This window comes from Pelecanus crispus, chromosome 1, assembly GCF_030463565.1.
Source record: "Pelecanus crispus isolate bPelCri1 chromosome 1, bPelCri1.pri, whole genome shotgun sequence".
Lineage (NCBI taxonomy): Eukaryota > Metazoa > Chordata > Aves > Pelecaniformes > Pelecanidae > Pelecanus > Pelecanus crispus.
This window is the reverse complement of record NC_134643.1, coordinates 151,320,351-151,338,368: the sequence shown is the minus strand read 5'-3', so window position 1 is coordinate 151,338,368 and position 18,018 is coordinate 151,320,351. Positions and strand designations below refer to the sequence as shown.

Here is an 18,018-nt window from a genome sequence, read left to right as displayed (position 1 = left end):
TGCTGAGCCAGAAATCACTGATGGTCTAACACAGTTACATGAAAATGATGCTTATCTGAGACACTGACAAACCTCCTTTTTTGTCTTGCACTATACTCTTTAATGATTACTACATGTAGAGGTGGGAAAAAATCTGAAATCAGCCATAAACGCATAAATTCTATTTCATATACCTTACCTAGGATTTCATTTTTTTCTTGAGAAGAAGAATCAATGAAACTTTGACAGAAAGGGCAGAAGTTTTACAAATTGATTAAAAGTTTTAACGATCTTGTATCCAGCAAACCCAACAAAAATAGCCTAGTAAACCATGGGAATCCATTTCAGAATCAGCCAGTGCTTGAAATACCTTTATAGATTCTTACATAGGATTTTCTCTCTTCCATTTTTCAGAATTATCTACTTCTATTCATAAATTTTTGGTACCACAATTTTTCATGAAATATAACCAACTAATATTGCATCATGCTAAATTTCAGCATGAAGGTTGAAAGTCTTCAAAAGGCAGAGCAGGTAGTTCTGATAGCTGTCCATTTTCCAGGGAATTCCTGTTAAATTGCAGGAATAACTCTGAGTGGGATGCTGAAAACCCCAAATCCTCAGCAAACATCAGATTAACAGTACAAGCTTTATCACATACTAACAAAGACAGTAAATAAGAGGATATAATCCAGTGCCTAGCACATGCTAAAACTGCCTTTGCTCTTATCACTACCTCTTAGACAGAATAAAGCTAGATACACTAGTTCACACTATGTTCACACTATCGTTTTACTCTGGAAACCTATTCACCGCCCATTCTCTAAAGATCTTGTAATCACAGCCTAAGCTTATAGCACAAGCAACTTCTGATTTCAGAGGCATGCCTGTAGATACTTGTGAAGTTCCCAAATATAGAGAACTTAATGTTCAGTCTTTCTGAAAGCAATGACCATTTTGAACCAGTTCATGCCCTATTGTGCCTATAAAAATGGAGTTCCCAAACTCTGAAGCTTCCAGATACAAATATAATTTTGCTAACAATGGCCACTCAGTAGCAGTACTCTGAAGGTAATAAAAGATAAAAAAGTTTTAAATTCACTGAAGAAGTTTTCCTCTTGCTCTTAATGAAAATTCTTATTTTCCTTGCCTAATATCACAACATAAATGCTATTTTGTGAGACTTCTTCCGACTCCAACTAAGAACAAGCAAGAGTACAACAAATCTGCCTCCCCTATTATGCAAATGTTCCACTGATTCTGGGCATGATGGTAGGGAAAATGCTGGTATTATAAATTAACCACTGCTACAAAGAAAATATCCTTTTGCCATCCATTTGCATCTCAAGACAAATAAACAGACTTATGCCTACATTTTAATGAGTAAACTGTAACAAAAATCTTATTTATTCGAACATACTTTAAATAAAGTATGCTTAAGATGACATGACTTTTCCCCAGAACCTAGGGAGAAAAATCTCTCCAGCACTACAGTAAACAAAGAGTAAAGCACTTTTAACGTTATAACACAATAACAACACCCAAAGTAACAAGGCTGCACTTCATTTTGCATGGATTTAAAATCCAACGTTTCCTAGGAAAGTGTAAACTTGCATAATATCTTACTAGGCAGCTTTTAGAGGTTGATGTACAACAGTAAAAGTTCAGGAAGATTAGTAAAATTCTCCTCCTGATGGCACCTAATAAAATAGAAAAACCAATCACCTACATAGTGCAATACAGTATTCAGCCTCCTACAGGGGCATTTGTCCAAGTATTCCTGTACTTACTACACAAAAATAACACTGAAAAAGAAGTACAAGAGAATGAAAAGGGTAATTTCAATGACAATATTAAGGAGAAAAATTGTCTAGAATGGCAAAAACATGGCCATAATGCTAAAATGAAGTAAAAAATGGATATTTTCTGTAGAAAACATCATAATAGACACTGTAAAAAATACCACAAGAAGTCTTGTTTCCAAAATGTCATTATTGAATTCAAGAACTTTTACCTCTGAAACACTTAAAAAAAAAAAAAAAATTTACTTTGTACAAATATAGTAGACCTCCCATGCATTTCAGAGGCAGATTTGGGGTTGATCATATAACCTTTCCTCACAGCAGCCTTTGCTAGCAGTTTCAGAAACAAGATAACAATGTCTGTGTTTCTTCTTCTGAATAAAAGAGATCATGCTAGAGCAGGTGGACAAAATTAGGAATCAAGCAATTAGTTCAACAGCACAGACGGTAAGAGGCCAGATGGTCCAGCTCCCTCCCTGCCCTCTCTCTTGGCTTTATCCAGTTACTCCGGCCAGTGCTCCGCCAGGCAAATCTCCTTTACAGGGGGTGAGCCTTAAGCAGTGAGGACATAACCAGTCCATACATTCAGCCTCAGAGTCAAGGATAGGCCTTTGACACTCTTTTATTTATGTAGATAGATAGATATAACAGATGACAATACAGGAAAGAAGAAGCACAAGTCCCATGGTCCTGTGTTGAACTTAATCTGTTTTATTATGTCCTTATTTCTGTGATGCAACAAAAGATCTGAAAACAATCCAGAGTGAAAACATTTGGAAAGTTTTTGTGCTTGTTTCAAATACAAAATTTGTTATACTGTCTCATTTGCTAGGGCATTTATACATCTGAGTCCTCCTAAAATTATCAATATCTCATTGAAGAGAAATGTAAAATTGTTTCCTTTCAACGTGATTGCTTAATTGCTTCCCATGTTTATAGCCATTTCTAAAGGTTCTACAGAGATGATGAGTTTCTGAGTATTCAGGAAAATGACCTGCATGGCAGGTGCTAATTATTCTCTTTTAGAAAAGAAGTTTTAAATAGTTGCACAGATTTCATATTTCAAATGTAAAATTTAGCTACCAAATCCTCAGCCAGGAATATTACAGTCTCCAAAGTCATCATCCAAACAAACTAATTGCAGCACATTTCAAATATTTTGAATGTAAACATTCAATTTATTAAATACTATGAACTTTCAAAGACATTTTCCAACCTGGACAGTATTTAATTAATTTGAGTGTATTCAGTTCATTAGAAGAGTTCCTTTTTTGGTACAGCAATAGAAACATAATTGACTCCAAATAAAAAAACCTAGAATTTTACACTACAATTCCCTCATCCCACTTGCACAGGTATTTTCACATAGCCCATACACTACATTAAATTCCTTTAAAGTTATTTATTTTGGGGGTTTATGACACCTGGCCCAAACAGAATACACATGCCTGGTGTCCCTACAGACATGCCCCTTACGTTACTGCCCCTTCCACCATGCTGCTTGTTGGTGGTGGTGCAGGGGCAGAAGGAGAGCAGAGCTGCCCCATCGCAGGGGGGGTTGGCCCTTGCATCCTGAGCAGACTGCCTCCCTCCTGCCCCCAGTGCACCGGAGACGGGTGACGCACCAAGGGACACCAGGGAGCACAGTGTCGGAGGCAGAAGTGGGACTTGCCCTCCTGTTCAGCTGTGGTAGGGATAGCTGGAAGCATGGAAAAGTCACGCAGACGCCAGCTCCATGCAGAAGCTGAAAGCTGCAAATGTGAACACCCGCCAGCAGTGGCTCTGATGGTCCACAGGGCAGAGAGCGCCACGCAGGTGGCAGGAGGTGGTGGGTCTGGGACGATCCCGCTGGCAGGTGTCTAGAGTCCTGCAGGCCCACCCAGCACCCGCCACTGTAGCCTTCCCTTTGGCACCGGTCACCCAGCAAAATGAAACGATGAAAGAGCCAAGTGTTGGAAGTTAAAATCCGTCATTGCAGCCTGGGGCTATCAAAACGCTGGCAGGAGGTGGGAGCCAGCTGTGGCCCATGCTGCATGGGAGGAGCCCCCACTCTCCTCTCACCCCCCACATTCCCTTGGGCTGTGGCTGAAGGACAAAGTCTCTGCCTGCAGCAGAGTCGTGTAAGACATGGGTCTATGGGGACAACGCAGCCTCTCACGTTGTGGGGTTTTGCATACGGACAATTATTTCTGGTTTGAAATTTCTGAAAAGGAACAAGATTGTCTCAATATATTTAACTTTTGAGAGAAAGCCTTTTCTGAAAAAAAAGTTTGGACTTTCATCTTCATTTTCACATTTTTCCTTTTTTCCAACTTGCTGCCCCTCTCTTTACAGGCCTCCATTCTTTTGCTTCCTTCTCCACTTTGCCATTGACAAGGAAATCCTCCCCACCACCACCAAAAAAAAAAAAAGAAACCGGTATTCTGAGTCTGTATCTAAAAGTCTATTCTTCATCACAATTTTACCCCCAAAAGATGCCTCTGTTCTGTCTAATCATCCTACTAAGAAAGAAATAGCATAGCAGAAAAAGCAGATTATGTTCTGTTTATATGGCTGTCTGGGAGAAGAGAAGGTTCAACACTGCATAAGTCAACATCAGTACAACTGTTTCGTAGCCAAAGAGCTTGCAGTACATACCTTCTTTCTCAGCTCCTGCTTTGAAACAATAATCACATTTGGAGGATCCCCGACAGCTGTGGCAGCCCCCCCAATATTTGTGAAGATTACTTCTGCAATCAGGACATGCCTAGGATCAAGATTAAGTACTTCACAGAGCCTGCAGTATAAAGAGAATGAAATTAACTTCTTACCCTATGACTAAATTACCTTAAATCTTAAAATTTATAAAATTTACAAAAATACAGTAATTTCACTGAAAAACTGCAGGATTTTAAATGTAGTATTTTTTTGTGTGCATATAGTTAAAGTTTTAATTGTGCTACATTATATGTGCTACAGTAATTATGGCAATATAAATGTAAAAGTGATAGATTTTTTTACATTTATAACGCAATTATTAATGGCTACAAAATTGATGCATTTTAAAAAGCATTTCATGAAAAGTAATCAACTATTACAAGAGTTGGACTACAGAGAAAATAGCATTTCAAATTTTCGGCATCATACACCTTTTTAAGCCATGGCTACACTGAGCTATGGAAAACCATTCTGGGCAACCACAGGCTCTGCACTCAGCATCAGTTATTAACTTTCTTGTGGGGAGCAGTGGTAGAGGACTGCACAGGCAACCTATTAGCCATGAATCATCTATTAGAGACTTCAGCTTTCAGCCTAGGTTTATCTGGTCTATTCTGTTCCTATTTTTCCCCTTCTCTAAAGCTTGATCATGAGTATTTCTATTTATAATGCAACAAGAGTACAAAATACACATTCCTCATTATTAAAAAAAATCTCAAAATGTTTTTAGCAGTTCAAAAATATTTAACACTTCTTTACTAAGACGCTTCTTTAATAAGAAAAAGTAAAATGCTTCTTTAATAAGAAGCATCTTAAAGTGCTCTGGCAAATACTGGGATTGACTTAGCAACCTCATGAACCATTTCAACTCAGAGCCCACTTACACACAGTAATCTTCACACAGATTACTTCAACTCGCACAAATTACATTTACGCACAGATCTGCACAATCCGCTCATTTCTGAAGTACACGTTTGACTTTAAACTTGGGCTGTGGTATTAAAGGCTGAAAGTTAAGGTCACACTTAAGCACTTTGAAATAAGGAACGACTGCTTTCCTGTTCATGGCTTATCAAAATGTTGACCCAGGGTGTAAAGATGGAGGCCATGCTTAAATTATTGCCCCCTCTACCTCGTATGGGATGGGGGGAAGAGCAGGCAGCTAGAATGCCTTCTCAGGATTGCTTTTGCTGTAGTGCTGTCACATGTTTCCCTGAAGGAAGAGTTGAGCTTTACTGTTCAGTCTAAGTCTGTACTATTAAAACCTGTATTTCTGACAGAAAAGTGTGTTTTGCACAAAAGCTTAACCTGATACATTTACGCTGTCACCAAGAGTGTCAATTTAAAACTCAGAAAAAACACTGTCAGATGACACATATGTCATCACATAAAAACTCCAGAACAAAATAACTGTGCAAAAATACACTATTTTCCCAACAGCATAAAATCATGTGGTTAAAGGGTACTTTGCAGTACAACTGGCCCAATTGTATCAATTGTGGTACACGACCACAACTGTAATTGTAATTTTAACTTCATCACTCCTTGATTTCCAAATGTTTCAAAATATAACCTTAACTTTTCATTCATGATTATTTCTTTTTGATGGGCCTAGTGATAGCTCAAAGAAACAACCTCTGACCTATGCCAAGGAAGGCCAAGCCCAAAGTATAAAACCATCAGAATGTGTTAGCTACATGGTAGGATCAAACTTACTCAGTTTACTGACCCTGGTTATAAAATGTGAACATCCATTAGCCTTTTCCAGTTCCCAGTAACAAAGCATCTTGAAAACAAACTGTACCTAAAAAGGGCTAGTTATTATTTTTTTTTATGAGCTTACTACAAAATGCAGAGTGAAACAAGTATCATGTTTTACACCTTATTAATGGAAATATAAATCCTTATATTTGTAGAGTCAGTAGGATTTTCTGCAAGCTTTATCTCCATGGCAATGACAGGGCAGTGCAACATAGTGAAGCTGTAGACAAGGGCTGAACACAATGGCCGTAAGATAAGAACAAAAAATGACCCCCAGCATGAAGCTTTTGGAAATAGGCAATTATTTGGTTTTACTAGGCGAGATAAAATTTTATTTTAGCTTTGACAGTGATTCACATACAAATGTTTCCCGCATACTGAGTTTCCCCTTTTTCAGTGTTACAAACTCATTTAGTATAAAACTAAACTACTTACATACATTTAGTATAAAACTCCAGTACTTAAAGGGTGGCTACAAAGACAGAGGGCTCTCTCTTCACAAGGAGCCACAAGGAGAAGACAAGGGGCAATAAGTACAAGTTGCACTGGGAGAGATTTCATGTCAACATAAGAAAAGATTTTTTTTATGGTGAGAACAATCAAGCACTGGAACAACCTACCCAGGGATGTAGTAGAGTCCCCATTACTTGAGGTTCTCAAGACGTGACTGAACAGGGTGCTATATAATCTCACCTAGACTCCCTTTCCCATGGAATGTTGGACCAGATGGTCTTTCAAGGTCCCTTCCAACATGGGCTATTCTATGATTCTTTGAAAATGGAATAAACGCTACAGTAGCTCTGCCTGCCAACAGTAGTTTATGATGCATTGACGTCTGGATTTCAATCCATTCCCAATTATAGTTAATTCAAAATATTCTGCAACTCAGCTAAAGAAAACTTGGTGTTTAATAGTTCCAGTGTTGCTTACTGCTAGAGGTGAAATTATTGACTGGAGTAACGCAAAGCGATCTCTTTAAAATATGATTGGACAGAAGACAAATGGAGCTTTCATTTACCAGCTGTTTCTCAATCTAGAATAAATTCCACTTGCAAAATTGTTTTTTACTGCTTTACACTACATTTTAAAGTGGGAACATATCTTAATAGAATTTTCTGTACTTTAATATGATAATGACTGCAAGCACTACATCACTCAGGATCATTTTAAAAACACATTAGATCTTTCTGAAACTGAACTAGATTAACCATATTTGCCTGCCCAGACACAGGTTAAATTCAGGTTAAACAGTAATTTATAATCACACATTGATTAAATGTAGTTGCAAATCACATGTTATTAATTTACAGAAATATGAAGTAATTAAATTCACTGTTCTCTGTTAAAAGTTCCAAATATCTAATCTCAAATTGTGGAATTAACCAGTGGCTGCACCAATGTCACAATCAACAGCAGGAAGAAAATTCAGGGTCTCATATTCTGAAACCAAGCTTTTAGTTGAAATCTGGAAATTTTTCAAATTTATTTGTCACTAGTATTAGAAGGGATAACAACTCCACTAAAACATAAACTACTATCTAAAATTATATATGGATATTAGCCAGTAAAGGACAAGGCAGCTTTAATTAAAAAATTCTCTCTGCTTACAGGAAAATGTTTCATCTACCAGGGAGCATTTGGTGCAATATGCTATTGCAGTTCTGATATGGAGACAAACCAGAATAATTAGCTGCAAAGACAGTATAACAGGCTTCAGATATGGACTCACAAAGGGAAAAGGCAACCGATCCTTTTGAAAATGTTAGCTCTTTACCCTACTACAATAGGAGTATTTGAAGTTTCAATTTCCATTTAGATGATCAAAAAAAGTCCAAACAAGCATTTTGCACACATGCCTACTACTGATTTCTGGCTATCAAAGACCAAGTCCAAAACCATAACAATAAAGTACCTTATGGTTACTGGAGTAAAGAGAAGCATAGTGGTAACGTTGTCCAAAAATGCAGAAAGAATTGCAGCAATGAGGCACAGAAACGTAATCATGGCCCACACCTTGCCTCTAGAGAATCGATAAGCCTAATAAAACCAAATAGAAACAAAATTAAGGGACTAGATTACTCCAGTTTAGTTTTCAAAAAATTATAGATAAAACAACTTCACCAAAGATGACGCAACAGTGAGCTCAGAGCATTTACTACTCCATGCACCTCCAACAGCTCCCTCTCCAATACTAATTAACTTAGTAAGAAAACATTTCGCGGAAGTGGGCAAACATTTCCACCATGCAGAGAAAGAAACAAAGCTGAAGAGACACCATGCTCCGCTGCCAGACACGAAGGGGGTCTGTGGCAGGAGCAAGGCTGAGCCCCCATCTTCTGCCTGCATGTCCAGGTGGACTAACACGGCTCAGACCTCCCACCCCCTCCACACGCTGGGACACCTTCCCCATCCTCAGAGCAGCACTGCCAGGGCTACACAGTCTGTGTACCTATGTAGGCAGGGGTTGTGTCCACCCATGTTTTGTTCAGGGGTTCTATGCTCAAAGCAGTCCTCCTCATCACTTTTGTTTTCTTTCTTTCCACCCTTCTCAAGAAAATTAGGCTTTGCAGCAGGTGGAGTCCCTCACCATGGGCAATACTTGCTTTATAACCAATCCATCTGAGCTACCCTTTTCTTGTAATCTTTGGTTCTGCTACTGTGCAAAGGTCTGTGGCCATTTTTCATGTGTGATCGTAAAGCCAATGATAGTTCCCATATTTCCTCTCTCCCACTGCCAGGCATAAATACAGATTTCAGTTACAGGGAACTGCAGTCCTGGGGTAGCCAGTGGAATAACTCAGCTTTATCCATATGCTTGTGTACCCTGCTGGGCGCCTTTACCTTTCTCCTGTAGAAACAGAATTGCCTTAAGGGCTTCCTTTCATCCCTAAGAGATTTTCCAAAATTACAAGTTGGCCTCTGTCATTTCTAATGTGATAAGTATACAGTGCCCTAAGAAAGGTTCTTCAAAGATAGTGCTTGGTGTAACAGAACTGATTAAATACTAACCTGATTAATCCAGTAATAATTAAGAGTACCAAAACAAGCCTACCTTTACTGCACAGTAGTCAAAGAATCCAGTCTCTGAAAATATAGCCACCAAAACCATCTACCAAAAGATGAAGAAGACAATAGCTTGCAACTGAATTATTACACAAAAACAAAGCAATGTATTTTGTGATCCTGACAAAAGTCCTTCTTATCTGATACAGCTTCGATAATCTGATCACCTTCATATTAGGGTATCCACTACAGCTGCCAGATATCTCTTGTTAATGCATCATATGGTGAAATTTAGTTCCTAACATAAACAGCCTGTAAATGTCATACTAGTCTGGTTGAATTTTTTTTGTAGTGACTAAGTGGGCATCATACATTAAGTACTCAATGTATCTCCCTTATGTCATTAATCAAGAAAAAACAGTAAGTGTGTTTGCTTTCTGCAGTAATGCTCTACAGATTGCAGAAGATAGCGGCTCCAAGAATTACTTGCATTTTCCCACATTTCTGAGAGGTTTCCTGTCCTTCCATCTTTGCTCCCAACAGATTTTTTTTTTCCCACTTTCTTTTTCTGTGGGGAAGGCTGGGAACAGGGAGCAGTGTCAGGAAATAAGAAAAGCTCAGAATGGCAACAGATAATTGTAATTTTGACTCTGTATATTGTATATTTTGTGTTAGAGCTTAATAGCACTTGGACAACTCTTTTTACCATAAGTAGCTCTGGGCAAAGTGATTAAAATAATATATTATTATAATCTAATCAGATATTTCTCCTCCATTTCTGGTTTGCTTTTTTTTTGCTCCAAACATAGCACTGACTAAGACAAAGAAAACTACTTTTTCAGCAGAGTGTGTTTGAGGAAGGTTTTGAGTAAACAAAATTAACAAGATAAACAAGAGTGATAATGCTTGGCACTTAAACAGGTCTTTCCACTTATACATCTCAAAGATATTTCTAGTATGTTACCAAGATGATTTTACAGATTTTTAAAAATGTAGAAAATTATCAACGTTTTCAAAAGGCTCCTTCAGAGGTCTGATCATCCTCCTTTTTGATAAGTCTCTTAAGGCCCAAATTTTCATCACAACATGTCTCACTAAAGTACAATTAACAAAATGTTTAAAAGGGAAACATCTCTATTTTGAATGTGATCATTTCAGCACATTTAGAGCAAAAGATACTTTTTAGTTACCATTCCAAACAGCAGTGCCAGTGTCTCATAATCAATCCACTCCACCACTTTGACCATACTTGGCCTCTGCAATCAAAAAATACAATTACCAGTGAATGCCATGAAACACCTAACTTGTGATTAGCTACGAAATATAAACTCCACTTAATTGATGAACCTTTTAAATAAACTATGATGGAAATTAATAAGTGTTCCTATAAGGTACAGAAAAAGGGCTCTTTAATATTGCCATTTTTACTATTATTATTACTAATAATAATAATAATAATAATAATAATAATAATAATTTAAAGTACTGCTGGCATCCTAAGTGGGTCATTATCAAAAGCCTACATTAGACTATTGGTTTATCTAGTTGTTCCTTATGTATCATTACAGAAATAAAAGATAACCAAATTAGATGGTACACCCAAGCTTCCTTTTTGGTCAGAGAACACAAGCATACTGCTTCACTTGTGCACAAACTGGAGGGAATTTAAGGGAACAGAGCAATGATGTGGTGACCAAGTATGAGAAAAACAGAGAAAATCAATCAGAGGTTTCACTAAATATCAACTAAGAGTAGGCACGGGGGGAAACAAAAAGATTGGGAGGTGTAAGCATGAGGTGTAGTTATTTAGGGTGTATAAGGCGATGTATTTTCATTTAGGTTTGCTTGGTAACCTAACATTACTGAAAATAACAGTGTTAAAGTAATTCTGAATTAAGCTGAAAATGGTTGTACTCAGGTTCCTGCAAATCAGAACAAAATAGCATCAACTGACTTTTTTCTATTCTTCTTGTCTATACCCTAGGCTGACTTGTTTTCCCCAAGATGCTTCCCCATCCCAATACCTGCCCTACCATCTCTCTGTCTTAAAAATCACTGCTCTGTCATGTGCTCAGTCACAACAGGGAAAACACGGAAATTTATGATATCATACCCAGAAACAACATGAGCACTTGCAGTTTGATAACTTACCTCCCCAACAGTAGCTAAGGTGGCTAAAGCTGCCAAAGAGCCCAGCATCGCTGCAAGGGTCCTGTGAACAATCTGCAACAAAGGGTAAGAATTGACCAGAGACTCCTCTAAACATCTCTCTGCTATTAAAAAGGAGGAGGGGAAAGGATAAAAATTCCTGTAGTTGATTCTTTTCTTGGTTTGTTTGGGTTTTTTTTCCTTATTCCACCCCACCCACCTTGAAGAAGACCTGACCAGAAATGGCTGATTACTTTGCCTCACTATAGGATGTTATTTAAAAAAAAAAAAAAAAAAAAAAAGCCATGCCTGTGCAAAACCCCGCTATGAAGTCTCAGCTCTGATCTCAAGGCAGACTAGAGACTTCAGCACCACTTTCTTATATTTCCCAACAGGTGACCCACGAAGGAAAGCAATTCATCTTCCCTAACTTAGGGATCAAAAAGCCTAGTCCTGTTGGCTTCCCTTCACAGCCCATGGGAAGAACACACATGCCCAGGAGGTGACCCACTTCATTCTTTATAGGTGCTTGTTCATCTCCAGTGTCTACAAAGCAATTCCCAAGCAAATAGCTCAGACCTGGGGCAGTTATACCCTACACATAGAATCACAGAGTCATAGAATCATTTAGGTTGGAAAAGACCTTTAAGATCATCCAGTCCAACCATTAACCTAACACTACCAAGTCCAGCACTAAACCAATTAAGGGTAAAGTAATAATTTCAGTACATACACAGATATAATAGACTTTGAGTTTCCATATCCAGTTTGTGGTCTGGGGCACAGATAGATATGTCAAGCCTGTGCACCTGCTTTCTGTCTCACACACACAGAGTTTTCTTCCTTCATGAAGTGTTTTTTTACATCAGCATTTTCTGTACAAAGTGTTTTGCCTTCAAGAAAACCGTATACTCCACCTAAAATCTGCTGGACACCTTTGCCTCAGTCTCCTCAGTTCCTAAAAAGCTGCCTTCACCACTTTATAGACAACCTAGCCTTGAATGGTTCTTCTCCTTCATCTCTAATGTTTCTCCAGCATACAAACAATGCATCTGAAAATAACATCCAAACCTTGACCACAACACAGACATTCATTTAATACTGCAACAGTTACTATACTATATGGATATATGTCCACGTCTATGTATCTAATGAATAAACTGCACTTAAAATTTTCAAGGAGAAAGTGTAAAAGCAAGCATGTCCTGAAAATGTGCTTTTTCCTCCAAGTGCTCATTTGTAGTTATTTAATCCACCATGTCTGGAAGATCACAGAATGTGTAAAATAACTCCGTTAAAGTAAGAATGTAATTAAGGAAAATCACACTACAAAAGACCAAATCTAATTAACAGCATTTACTATTAATGTGCTTAAATATTATTCAGACACAAGTCTGAAAGAAATAAGGCAGTCTAAAATATTTAATTTGCTGCTAATTTCATAAGAAATATTTTGCTGATAAGAAACAACAAGATGTGGACATCTCAAGGCCCTCCTGCCTGCTTGTAAAGGAAAAGAAAAAAGGAATGAGTGGCTTTGGTTTTTCTCCTTGAACATAAATTTTTAACAGTAGTGGTAAACAACTAAGCAATTTACCACATTACTAGAAAAATAAATATATAAATGACTAATTTAGGAGTCAAAAGAAAAATCTGTCTCATTCTCCTATATTTTTCTTCAAAATGCACTGGAGAATAACCTATTAATAGCGATAAAGCAGGAAATCAGACCAAGGTTTTTATGTCCTAATGACCTAAAAGTACATAGCACAGATCACAGCTCCCACCAGCTCCCGCAGAAATGTGTGTGATAAGTCACTGCTTCATCTTTGCTTTCCAGTTTCATAGTGTTGATATGAATGCACACATATGGCCCTTCTGATGCTGCAGAGGTGAGGAGCATTTGATAATGTTTGAGTGTTCTTGTGGCTGACAACAGGTGCAGCAATTAGGCCTTACAGTTCTCTCCAATAAAAGACATGAAGCAGAGATACCAGTTAGGGAAGGAGATCAGCTTCTTATTAGGTAAAGTAAGTTCAAGGGTAAGCTACTGGGGAATCTTCAGCCATTCTCAGACTGGAGACTTTCTCCTCGTCTAATCACCATCCATGTTAGATAGCTCTTTTGCAGTTCTCAGAAAGATACCATGCATTTTCTGAGATTTGATTTGCTTTAGATTTCCACATAAGCATTTTTGCTGTCACAATTGTATACTCAATTGCATACATTGTGTTGACTGCATTTTCATTTTCCAAGAGTTTGCTGTCACCTGTGGGTGAAATTTGCTTTAATTTCTGCAGAAAAATGGGAAAAATTGTTGTACAAATAGAGTCATCTGTCAGTTCCTTCATCCTGGTGATTTTTCAGGAAGGATATACAAAAGTATATCCTGAAGAATGAACAAAGACTATTCAGGTGCAAAGCTCTATTCCAAAAAACTTGTCAAATGTACAAGTCTTCATTCCAGCAAACTACGAAGCAGAAGTTATACAGTAAAATAAAGCCTAGAAAGCACACTTCCGAAAACTCCGAGACATGTAAATATTCCACATGTAAAGTCGAGATTTGGGGAGCTTTGGGAAGAATGGATTACTTTCTGATTTTCTTTTCACGTAAAGCAAACCCCAAACAAATACCATATTTGTAAAGGCATTTTTAAAAGTTTACAAATGCATAAATTAAGAGATACAGGTTATAAGCTGTGACACTCTTTGAACCACAGTTCCATCTAATGCACATTTGGAGGGCATTATATTAAGTAAAACTCCATTATTATTCTTTTGGAAAATAGTATGGACCTGATCCAAACCCTTTCAAAGCCTGGAATGAGGATGAAAATAATTTCAGGATGAATCTCAGAGTGTATCCATAAACAAAAGCTCAGGTACAGAACTGAAAGAGCTCAGAAATAAATTAACACAGGGATTAAACCCCAGGAAAGCTGGGAGATTTGGTGGACTTTTGACTCTAAAGACATTTATAAAGATGAAGTGAGAATCATCTGTACTCATCTGATCCTTCTCGTGCTTGAGAAAGTGCTTACCTTTGCAACTTCCCTAGTAAGCAAAGATGATTAAAACAAAAGAACCCTGATTCATACCAAGTTTCTCTTTCAGATAGGAATTGCCTATAAGATCATAAATGTGGGTTGGCTGTATCAGCCTGACTGGGTAGAGTTTTCATTTTACAAGCTAGGAATGGAAGCAGAAGGAAATCATGGACCAAAAGCTACTTCAGTAGCAAGAGCGACCAAACTCGGCAGTAAGTCCAGGGCTACAACCCTAAGCACTGGTAAATCCAGCCACTGTAAGTAGACTTCTGGTGTCAGAGATAACTGGTTACGGCCTCCTGAAGCAACTCAGAGTTTTATTTCTGTTTCCAGTCTCTTGCACAGAAATACCTCCTCACATGCTCCATCCATTCTCATTCTGTTCAAAGCTACATGCCAAAGTGACCTCTAATTTCTTCTCACTCATTTCTTCCATCCCACAATTGGATCCCCACATTTCAATGATTCAGTCAGTTTTAGCACACTCTGTACAATGCACTTATTATAAAAGTTCCTTGCCTCGTTTCCTGGAAAGGTTTCTTAAAAAAACAAGCAATGGCCACTGAGACAAAAAAGGCAGAACAGACCGGGAAGATACAAAGGTTTTAGTCTATCAGTTTCCAAGCTAGAGCTCCCCACCTCCCAGCCCAATTACAAACCTTATAATCTCTTCACAGAAGGGGCATCTTCACCATCAACATCATCTTTATTTTTGTTTGAAGAATGCCTAGCAGTGCTGACTTAATGAAACAGCAAAGGATGGTGCTTGCCTTTTACATAGGGACTGTTATCTCAATACAAACTGCTACTGAAAACAATGCAGCCCAGATTTCACTCTTTACAATGCATGTAGAGCTCACTGATACAGGATATCAAAAGGCTGAGAGTTGAAAAGATGTCAAAAAAGGGAATGGATATTTACAGAATTTTATATAAGTAATGAAAACACCCAAAACTGCAACAATGGAGGCTATTAAAAATAACATCAACAACGTAGGCGTGGTGATAGCAACATTATAGGGTCATGCTACAGGGTCAAATCAGAATGGTCAAAGATTAGGAAAAGCTTCTATAGCAATTTCATTTCATAATTATCTGTAGAAAGTTTGTCTCATGATTGCCTGCTGTGTGATAAACACAATGTGCTGAATGCTGGTTTTGTATGGCAGTTTCTATTCTCCTAACTCAGGAGTTAATTTTAAAGTAAGAAATGAAAGCAACCCAAATCATTTATGCCACAAGTCTTTGTGCTTGATATTAATTAAAAATATACATTTCCAGAGCTATAACGCAAACTGGATTTAGACAACCTAGATCTTCTCCAGATTTAAATTTCTTCATCTACCTGAAAGTGCTTTGGAATGTTTGCACAGAGTTTGTCAAATCTTTTGGTAGACTGCAACAGCACTGTTATAAAAATGATTCAGAATTCCAAACACTTCATCTTGTACAGTGCTCCAGGAGGTAAAAGGAAATTATTTAGAAGCCAATTGAATGGTGACCTGTATGCTATTTCAGAGCATACATTTCCCAGCTGAAATACCGGGCATGCATATTTCCAAAATGTGCTTCTGAAGATACTTGATAAATGATACATCATACCAAATATTTTATTTCCACAAGTCCTTCTTTATAAGTGATAAATGACTGTTGAAAGATGACTGTCAGTGACTTTCATGTAAAGCTTCAAATGCAGCCTCAATTCGTTTCTTACCCATTTTTTCTCCACTGAAGCCTGTTGCATTAAACAACTACTTTTACTGAGAAATTAATTTTCATTTGATAGAGTGGCAGCATTGCTGCATTTCAACAGGAGGCAGTTATTCCCGAGCCTATATCCACATACGTGTTTTATGAATTTTCCACCTGTCTCCAGAGTAGCTGAAACCTTCCCTATAAAATCAACAGCAAAATCCCTCTTAGACTTTATAAAGTCTCTAGTTCGATTCTTTATTCACAGAGGACATGGAGGGAGAGAAGGAAGTAAAATTTCCTCTAGGATAGCTTTTTTCCTGACTTTATGTTTTGTATCTATTCCTTTTTATGTTTTAATAAGAGTTCATTTGCTTAAAAGAATCCTCAGCAGTGGAAGAGGTTTTTTTCAAAGACAAAGAGTTTGTTTTTCCTAAAGATAACCAAGACAGTATTAGCCTGACTGCCTCTGGAAGTGTAGTCCTCAGTCAGATCCCCTGACAGAGATTATCTTATCGTTTGCTGTCACGTACTTTATAAATTTTGGTCATCTGCATTCCCCTGGACTATTTCAGCTGTTTTAGCAGGATACAGACAAAACTTCAGTCTTTCATGTTACAAATATTTGATCCATTTATGGTTTGGAAAATAAACACAGAAGCCTGAAACTGGCATCAGAAGCTGAAATCAAAACTGCAATGTGCAGAAAAACAATGGCAATTTAGCTAACTAATTTAGGTAATTTTTCCTAACTCTGTCAAGCAACATAAATGAAAATTTGGGCTGATGTTAGAAAACAACAAGGGTTAAAAAAAGCCTTGCAATACTTTGAACTCTGCCCTGCAGTAGATCCATTTCAAAGCTGAACAGCATCAAATTCTCAATTCATGAGAATTTGCTTTACTTCCAGCAAATTGCACAATTTGGACAGACGATAAAGCAATAGACTAGAAATACACATTATAGTCAGTTATAGATGAGATCAGAGCAGCAGAAAAGGAAGGTCAATGGAGCCAGCCATATTTACTTGATTTTCTTCATGCTCACCTATATTAAAGAGACCATCTAACCAGTCCCAGTTAGTGAAGGCATAGCCACATACCTCCCCTTCAGCTGGCGATGGCAGCTAATGCTTTACCTCCTCACCCTCCTCCCCTCAGTTTGCTCCCTACACGAGCTCTGCAGAAGCAGTTCTGCAGCTTCTTCAGCTGCGGGGCACTCTTCCCAGCACATGGGAACCCCTCACAGGGGATGTGTCTCAACAGCTAGTGCAAAATGAATGATAACAGAAAATTAATTGCCTTAGAATTACTTAGTTAAGCAATAGCAAGAAAATTCTGTAGGGATTTTAATGAAGCAAAAAGGAGTTGCTTGACATGGTTTAGAAACTATGACTTACACTGATGCAGTATTCAGGGATGGACTAAAGCAGCTCTTGAGACAAGCACATAGAGTACAGCTGCTGAAAGGTGATGCACGCCAAGGATTCCAAAATGACAACAAACATCACAAAGATTGGTGACAGCAAGAACAGCTATTTATATCTTCATCTGCAGATTAGGACACTATTGATATGGTTTCTATATATGCAGACATGCGAATCATAAAATATGACTTTACATTAGGTTAAATTTTTGGAAAATCTTATTATTAATCTCTTTTTTGTAAGTCAAAAAATGTCAAAACCACATCATTGTACATAAGTATGCCTTGCTTGGGGGAAAAAAAAAAAAAACCAACCTGGACCAACAGCTTACTCATTTTTACAAGAATTCAATGGTGATTCAGTATAATAGTACTACCATATGCATGAAATATGTGCCCAAGATCAGTTAAGAGCATAGACTGGAGAGGTCTTTGGACTTGGAAACATTAGCTGCATATTTT

At 37.8% G+C, this 18,018-nt stretch overlaps 1 protein-coding gene across 1 annotated transcript in view; it reads right to left on the bottom strand.

The window, feature by feature from the left end:
- Window positions 1–18,018, bottom strand: part of OCA2 (OCA2 melanosomal transmembrane protein) — a 200,490-nt gene that overhangs the window by 130,486 nt on the left and 51,986 nt on the right. Inside the window, exons 9-13 of the mRNA XM_075723222.1 lie at window positions 11,394–11,465; window positions 10,433–10,498; window positions 9,292–9,348; window positions 8,152–8,276; window positions 4,419–4,557 (exon numbers count right to left, since the gene is read on the bottom strand). Coding sequence (XP_075579337.1) covers window positions 4,419–4,557; window positions 8,152–8,276; window positions 9,292–9,348; window positions 10,433–10,498; window positions 11,394–11,465 — 459 coding nt within the window. The remainder of the gene's footprint in view (window positions 1–4,418; window positions 4,558–8,151; window positions 8,277–9,291; window positions 9,349–10,432; window positions 10,499–11,393; window positions 11,466–18,018) is intronic.